We start from the raw sequence: 8,652 nt of genomic DNA, 5'->3' as shown, positions 1-8,652 counted from the left end.
CAGCTTTCCTCCCCGCCCCTCCGCACAGCTGCGCGGCCCCAGAGTCCCGGGCCGCCCCGCCGCTATCCCGAGGAAGCGGCTCCCCGCTGCCGCCCCCTCACGACCCGGCCCGGAGCTCACCGCCCTCCGCCAGGCGGCGCTGTAGCGCCGGCCCGCCCGCGGCCGCGTGCCGGGCGGGCTCCGCGAGGCGGGAGGGGCGGCGGCGCCGCACCCTGCCGGGCACTCGGGACTCGGCTCCGGGCGAGAGGGGCGAAGCCCCCGCCGAGCGAGGCGATGGTCCCTCTGTGGAAGGCCGTTCTCTCGGAGAGCCTCCTGGGTAGGTGGCGGCGGTGCCGGCCGGCGGGGCTGGGGGCGGGAGGCTGTTGAGGGGCCGCGAGGCTGTGAGGGGCCGCGGCGGTCCGGTCCGGTCCGGTCGGCGGTTAACGGCACCGGCCGGCCTTGTCTGTTGGCTCAGGCTAGGGCTTACTGCGCGCTCTCAGCGGAGCGCTGGTGCAGGTGTGGGGAGCGGGCGCGGAGCTGTGTCGCGCTGCCCCGAGCACGGCGCGGCGCCGAGGGCGGTCACCAGAGCCCGGTACCCGCGGGGCTGCGGGCTCGGGTGGCCGCTGCCTGTCCCGCAACGCACACGCGTAGAAAATCGTAGCGCAGTGCTAGTGTGCCTCGGTAAGGTGTCTTCGGGGGAGAGCGGCGCGCTGATGTCCTAGAATAGTTCGTTTAGCCACCGGTCCGTCCTCGGGGAGCCCTGAGGCTGTGGGTGGACTACTTGTTTTAGCCAGCGTTGTTCCCCCTCTGAACGCTGACCCTTTCCTAGGCTGAGCGCTCCGTCACTGAAGATCAAAGTAGGAGCTGCTGTCTGAGTGGGGGAAGAGCTGTTTTCTTCTCATTGTTCTGTTTCCTGGGGAAAATGTGTTTATTTAACTTGAAATAGCAAGTATTTCTTCACAGAAAGTGGCTATTGTTACTTGAGCTACTTTCAAATACATTTGATATTCTGCATTTGGAAGGATAAAATGATATATTTTTAAGTAATCTCCAGGAAACCGTGCTGTTGAAAATATGCAATGGGGTTGGTTTTTTTTTCTTATTTTTTAGGCTACATTTCTTGGTCTCTTTATCATGCACTGCCACCAATGATCTATTACTTCCCCCTTCAGACGCTGGCACTCACGGGTCTAGAAGTTTTTGCTGTTGCCTTCTTTTCTCCAATATTCTTGATAATTAGCCCTTTTTGGAGGTTGGCTAACAATAAGTACATCCTAGCCCTTCTGAGACTGACCATGGTTGGTAAGTATGCACTGTAGTGAGTTATGGATTTCATCTTGGTATCAAGGAATAAGAATAAACATTCTAAATTGCCTCAAACTTCAGATGATTCTGAAAAGAGACAGGAATAAGAAGTTCTTGTTCTCCCAAGCACATGCTTTTCTGTCCCTCAAGCATTTAGACTTTGTCAGAGGAATATTGTTTACATCCATTGTGTTGGTTTTTAGACCAGCACTACATAATTAAAGACAAATCTCATTTCACTTTTATTTCTAGAAGCTTTTAAGTTAGTGCAAGTCATGCCCACTAGGAAGAATGTTTTGAGTATTGCACAGAGATTGGCAGAGCAGGTGTTTTTTGTATAGCAGTTCTGTGTCTGTGACAATGGGTAGGGACGAGACATTACAGAACAGCTTGGGACTATTATAAAAGCAGTCTGCTGTGAGGGAAATGTAGGCGTTTTTTTCTTTTAAGAATATTTTTTTTTAATTAAATATATCTAGATGCCTGTAGCATATTGATGGGGTTATAGTCTCATCCTAAATGTGAGATGGCTCTCATTGTCAGTTGCAGAGGAAGAAAGTTTGATTTTAAATTCAAGATAAAGCTGCCTCACTACCCACCCCATATGCTCCTTCCTAAACCAAGATTTGCTGGGATTCCCTCTTTGGTCTTCAGCTAACTGGTGCAAGTCTTACCTTTTGTTGATTTTTTGAAAGTTTGTTGGGAGAAGGTTTGGCAGCTACAGCCACATTCAGAAGCAAGTTACTGCTAATGAGTTTGCAACACCTGGATGAACTTGGAAGAGACCAGGGTCTCCATCCTGTGTAGAGGGAAAATGCTGCTGCTAAGTGATGTGTTTCAGAAGCAGCAGTTCTGGCTCCTCATTTATCAATACAAGATGATAATCAGAGAATCACTTTCCATACAGTTTTCCTCTTACCGTTAGAAGAAGACAGAACAGGATCATCTTATTTACTTTGCCTGCACAATTTTTTAAAAAAAGAATTCTTTATCTCTAGAAAGATGCTAGAACTGAACAGTTTGTTGGCATTGTCAGTTTAGATGAAGAATAGTTTTACCGTGTTCTTTTCTTTTTCTACTCTTTCCATCGTATCCTAATACTTTTTTGTTGTTGTTTTTTTTTTCTAATAAGCTTTTCAGTGAACAGAATCTTCTGCTTCAGCTTCCTGCAGCAGTGCTCAGTGTATTGCTTTCTACAAGATCTGCTAATTTAGAAACTAGTACTGAGTGTAAGCATTTCAGATTGCACCCTGCCTTCCTTCAGATATCACAGTAATACAAAATTTGCCATGTTTATTTTAGTCCTTTAGATCATCTTGCTGTGGTGACTAGTTCGCTTTACCAAAAGAGATGGAAATCGCTTAAATGTGTGTAATTTTTGTTCTGCTAAGTAAAGATCAGTGACAGGCTTTTAATGGTGTGTAAAGTCTGTTAGTTTATGCCTGTTTGCTTCACCTGCATTGCAAGCTCCTGAAGATACTAACTACAAACAAAAAGCCAGCACCTTTAGTAGTAATCTGGGGAAAGGGTGTGTTAATGGAGGTGGTCATAGAAGGACTCGAAGCATGGGGAGGCTGAAGCTGTATGCAGCCTCAGCCTGGGCTAACCTGAGCATTGCTATATGCATATATTATCTCACCTTCATTCCTGCCTGAACAGGAACAGTTCCCTCAGTGACCATATCCCCCTGCTGTTTCATCTCCCAAACACTCTTAATATTGTCCACCCCTTGGCAAGTCTACACCGTATTCTCTCCCAGCTCTACTGTACTTACTCTGTATTCTCCTTACCTGTTGCCCTACGGTAAGCATTAGCATTGGGATGATGTAAGAGCATGTTCCTCACTCTCTTTGTCTCTAGCACGGAATTTAGCAGTCAAAGGTACCTCTACGTGCCTCCCTACTGCATATTCTCAAGTTATCCAGATGCCATTGCACAGGCAGCACTGGGTTTTAGGACTTTCCATATATATCTTTTCACTTGGTTCTCATCACTTCATTCTGTCTTTTAAATTATTTCTGCCCTGTCATACTGTGCTGCTGTTTCTCTTGTTCCTCAGTTCTTCCTGCTTTTCTTCCTTCTTTATGCCTAGACACTTCTTCCTTCTTTCTCTTTTTCATCTTTTTCTCTTCTCAGAAAGGCCATGGCCTTTCTCTGGGGCTTGTTGAACAAAATCAGGCAGAACAATCTACCCCATGCATGCTCCACCCCATTCCACTGGAAATACTCAGTCTTCAGTTTCACAATCAAAAAATCTGGAAATTCTTCATGCTTAGCTAAAACCAGAATATTTAGGGGGTTGGGGTTTTTTTGCTGTTTATGGAAAAGGCTCTTCCATTATTCATCATCATTTTCTTTTTGCCTTTTCAGGAAGCTTTATTTTCTCCAAAACTTCTGTTTTAATTTCTGTATCCTTTCATACTACTTGATTTTGTGTTCTATTTAAAAAAAGACAAAAACAAAAACCTACAAACCAGCAATGAAATACCCATGTGGTAGTGCTTATCTGAATCTACGTCTTCAGACAACACAAAGTAAATTTGCCTGTTTGTTTAGATATATTTACGTTTTGGGTTTACTTGCTCAGCAACAAAAGGTGTGTCTACTGTAAGTAGGCAAACCCACGCTAGCTTTAATCTGCCTAGCACAAGTGATGAAAGATTTGAAGAGGCAGAATTGTGGATTTCAGCACAATTTAGTGACAGAAATCTGTGTGCTTTGTACATGCAACCTCTGCTAAAGTCTGTACATCTTCACATTGATTTCATTTTACTATCTTTGCTCTAAGCTTTACATCTTTTACTCTGAGCAGAATGAGCAAATAGACAGTTGAGGACTCCTAGCATGCGTTGCCAGACTCAGCAGCTCCATTTCTGGCCTTCCTTGCTTAACATCTCTTCAAGTTTGACTCCTACTCACTTAGCAAATGGCTGGTAGCAAAATGATGTTGCTTTTCCTGCTGTTTGTCACTGGTCCTGAGCCAGAATTTGCCACGCTGACTGAAGTTATGAGGATGTGTGTGTGTGACCTGTAGTCACTTGAATTGCAAACCTGCTAGCAGAGTTCAAAACTGCTGATAAATGTGAGGTCACTGTGCCATGGGAAATGGCGGAGATGCATGTGCACCGTCTCTATTGGTGACTGGGAGAGTGACAGTTTCCAGTAACAAGATGACACAGGCTGCTAATGACCACTCTGAGACCATATACTTGGCCAGAGAAAGCCTTGTTCACACCCGCTAAGGCAATTGCCTACTAATCCTTGTGCAAGATATGGTGACTGCTCCTTTCCAAAAAGGGTATGGCTTTTGCCACGGTGCACTTACATAACACAAAAGCCATAAAAGTAAGTGCACCGTGGCAAAAGCCATACCCTTATTAGAAAGAAGCAGTCACCATACATGAAGTTTTATGGCTTTTGATTTATTTAAGTGCACTGTTCAGGAATATCCGTATGCTTAGATATTTTATCCGTATGTCCTATTTATGGAATCAATGGCTATAAATACTTAATTTAAAGGCAGTCTTGGATAATTGGTTTATGTTATTTTTTTTCCTGAAAATGGCAACTGCTATAATATCATATATACCCAGTTTCTATCCATACCTACATTTCTATATGTTTTTAAACAAACCAAAATGTCGTGTGTTTTCAGATGAATGGTGTAGCCATCCAAATTACAGACAAGATTGAACTAATGCACAGGAAATCCTTATTACCTGATCTCTATTGCCCATTAAAGCAATCTCTGTATCTGTGTGTTTGTTTGTAGGAAGCTTAGCATCATACCAGGCACCAAATGCTTCAGTTAGACTATTCATCTTGGCTGCAGGTGTTTCCTCCTCATTGCTGGTTCAAACAGTAACATGGTGGTCAGGAAACAGTTTACAAAGGTATTTTCTTATACTAATGGGATTGTAGCTGACATTTCTTTATATTAATAGGTGTTTTTTTCCCCCCGGCCCTGAGAAGTTAAGATTTTTCTTTTTTTTTTCTCAAATGCATCACAATTTCGAAAAATGATTCTTACAGGTTCATCAGGATATGGGGCTTCATGCTAGGCAAGATAATGCTCCTTGTTCTTCGCATCTGGTATACATCACTAAACCCAGTCTGGAGCTCGCAAGCTGCCAATACTGTCATACTGATAATTGGTTTTATAGCAGCAGCGGAGCGAATTTATTCAGGTAAGCATATTACAGCAAAAATGGCAGTTATGAAAGCATCCTAAAGTATACCTGTCTGTGTGTCACTGGGTTTTGATTCTTTGGTTTTTTTCCCCCAGTACAGTCTGTTTTTAGACCTGATGCCTGAGCATCGCAGACTTTAGAAACCATGGGGTACTTCCATCTCCCATAACACGGTAGAATCAATGTCACAATTCATACAAGCTGTAGTAAATTGGTGTTGGAGCTAACAACTAATTGCAGTATCAATAATGTGACAGTAACGCAAACAAAGGCATAACCTAGACCAATAAAACCAGAGTGGGTTGTCCTTATTCCAACATGAAACATCTGTGGTATTCTGTTATTTTCTTAATTCAGTCTGCTCTTTGAGTTTCTCTGCCAGTGCATATCGTTTGACAGAGAAGGGAAGACAGGACAAAGCTGGAGAACAGCTGATGTGGCAAAATAAACAGAAAGAATTGGTAGAGTGGACAAGTTGTCCTGGTCAAAATTTGCCTGAGTTCTCGGAGCATCTGGACAGAGTACACATAGCAGTGGGGGCTGGCATAGGCTAAGCAGACTTGAAAGCTGTGAAGGTAATGCCAAGGACGACAGTGAGGTTGAGTTGGTTAGTTAGGTTGGTTAGTTAAGGCAGCTCATGTTAAATCCTCAGAAGTTCCTTCCTTCTCAGTATAACCTGAATGAATTAATTGAAAGATAAGACCTTATCTGTGTGTAAGTGGGTATAAATTGGCATTGTGTATTGTATGCAGACTTGTGTTACATGACATAAATTAAGGCTGAACTTTAATCATAATTTAGAAAGGGAATCTACTGCAGGAGATTAGGCCAGGAATCTGTCTTCTTCCGAGGTGACAAAGCAATATGTCTGTGCAATTAAAGGCGCTGCTTTCTCCTTAGATGAGAGAGGATCTAAAGTGCATGGAAAAAGGAGAAGAGAAAGAAGGGAGTTTATTTCTGGTGTCTTTGGAAGTGTCAGGTTTTGTTCTTATCAGAGTTTAGAGTTTCAGAGAACAGAATCCTCTGAAAACATTCTAATAAATTTTCTGCTGATTTTCAAAGCGAATTTAATTATTTAAATTCCAGTAGTATGAAGAATAATCATATGGGCAGGTTGCCATTTTTGTGCACTTAAGGTGAGTAGCTTTTCCTGACAGACCTAGGGAATGTTATTAGGGATTTTTTTGTCTTATCAATTTCCATGAATGATAAGATAAGTTAGCTTTTGTGTCTGAGAAAGTAATTTATTCTGGTAATTTTGTGATCTTGGCTATTTCTTCTTCTCACTAACCCTTTCTAATAGGATTTGACAGTTTGCACAGCTATATTTCTCTTCTTATTCTAGGTGGAGACAAGAGGAAACAAGAAGCAAACAAAACTGGTAATGCAATTAGAGAGACTGTTTCCCACCCTCACTGGCTTTTGTCAGGGATTGCTTTTGGCAGCCTCATGTTCCTCACCCTGTGGATATTTGGGGAGGTCTCATTAGTTTCTAGATGGGCAGTAAGTGGACATCCACATACAGGTCCAGATCCTAATCCATATGGGTAAGTGTTTTTTATTATTATTATTTAAAAAAACCCAGTAATCAAATGCCAGTGCTGTAGTGGGTGACAAATTAAAACTCAACCAGACAATGGTATAAGAACTTACATAGAATAAAGTGGGTACTTCACACAGAGGACTTGTGGATTCATTCTTGCTTTCAGATACCTCTGAGCATTGTGTCTGTACCAATAAATCTTAAATTTTTCTAATACAGAATTATTTTTATTTCACCAGTAGAAAACTTGATTTGCCGCATTGCAAATCAATTTTTAAATTAGGGCTGAGGTTCAAGGACTTATGAATGAAGTGCATCTATAATATGCAGTAAATGAATCTAGCAGTTGACTTCAGAGAGGAGATGGTAGGAAATAGTGTATGTCAGAGATGCATGCAGATAAAAAAAAAAGTAAACTGTGTGCAATAGTAAAAGATATACTTCTGTAGAATTTTTGGTTAGTAAGAATTTAGTCTTAATGCTGTGTGTTGCTCAGCTGGGTTCCAAAATCTAGAAAGACACCAGATTAGTTATTCTGAGTCAACTATGTGTAGTGGCAGGTGAGGCAGTTAATAATTTGGAATTAGTATACACAAGAGCTACCCAAGACTGATAGCAACGTTAGATGCTGTAGGATCCCCCATTTGACGTGAAGAAAATACTTCTGTTTGTGGTGGATTGCTCCCTCTCATTTTCTCTGAGTTCTTTTTGCCTTTTATACCCAGTATTTCAGTGGAGTGCTTCTGCTGCTGAACATAGCTCACTTATACATTATGATAAACTGCCGTTATTTTCAACTGTATGTTTTTTATGTCCAGTAAAGGGGAGAAAATGTAGCAGGGTGTGAGATAAACATGTTTTGTGCTCAAATTGAACTCTCTTTAAAATAAAAGGATTATAAAATATTACCAAGCATCCTTGTCTGTATGTCTAGAAGTTTCTTTTTCAGTGCTAGGTGTTTATAAAATTATATTAATGTATGATTTCTTTTTCCTTATTGTTGTATTAGAGGTACAGTTCTGTTGGGCCTGGCTCATGGACTGATGCTTTCATTTTGGAGCTGGTCTTCTGTCACCAGTTTCGCCTGGTTTCTTGTAGGTAGGTGCAAATCCTGAGCAGAATTTTTGTTTCTATTACCTTATTCCCTTTACTCAAGCCCTCTGACCCTACACCACATCTCAGAAAAGTCAATTGCTAATCAAAGCATCTTCTTCTTTTATCACTGGCTGTAGTATACACATCTGACTAGTTGATTAAGGATTACAGGCCAAATCTCCAGGCCATTGCAGAGCAGTGTTGTTCTCTTCAGAAGCCTCTGTTGAGGTTCTGTACCCATGACTAGTGTCTCAGTTCTCACCATCTGCATTGTGTAAGGCTACATCTAGGGTTATGGGGTTGAGAGGACACAGACCTCTTGATTCTACAGGAGACACAATAACTTGTAATTTAAATGAGCAGTTCACCTAGAGGCAAGCTTGCCTCCTGTCTCCCTAGTTGCTAAGATCTCCAGGCGGTAAAATAGTATGAACATCAAAGCATTTCTGCCAGACCAATATATTTGTAAAATCAGTCTGCGTACAGTGGGTTTTGGGTGGTGGGAAGAGGAATTCAGGTGCTGGATCTGGACATCCATTT

General features: G+C 42.2%; 1 protein-coding gene across 2 annotated transcripts in view; it reads left to right on the top strand.

Annotated features, from left to right (window-relative positions):
* The first annotated feature begins 210 nt into the window (after window positions 1-210).
* The window catches only part of CWH43 (cell wall biogenesis 43 C-terminal homolog), a 29,295-nt gene continuing 20,853 nt past the window's right edge, over window positions 211-8,652 (top strand). The window contains exons 1-6 of one of the 2 annotated variants that reach the window (XM_049835152.1): window positions 211-316; window positions 1,090-1,281; window positions 5,057-5,177; window positions 5,317-5,471; window positions 6,820-7,021; window positions 8,027-8,115. In XM_049835152.1, coding sequence (XP_049691109.1) covers window positions 274-316; window positions 1,090-1,281; window positions 5,057-5,177; window positions 5,317-5,471; window positions 6,820-7,021; window positions 8,027-8,115 — 802 coding nt within the window. In that variant the 5' untranslated portion in view covers window positions 211-273. The remainder of the gene's footprint in view (window positions 317-1,089; window positions 1,282-5,056; window positions 5,178-5,316; window positions 5,472-6,819; window positions 7,022-8,026; window positions 8,116-8,652) is intronic. The other variant, XM_049835162.1, reaches the window with a different exon arrangement.

This window comes from Accipiter gentilis, chromosome 3, assembly GCF_929443795.1.
Source record: "Accipiter gentilis chromosome 3, bAccGen1.1, whole genome shotgun sequence".
In the NCBI taxonomy this organism is placed as follows: domain Eukaryota; kingdom Metazoa; phylum Chordata; class Aves; order Accipitriformes; family Accipitridae; genus Astur; species Astur gentilis.
The sequence above is the reverse complement of the archived record's forward strand: the minus strand, read 5'-3'. Positions and strand labels throughout refer to the sequence as shown.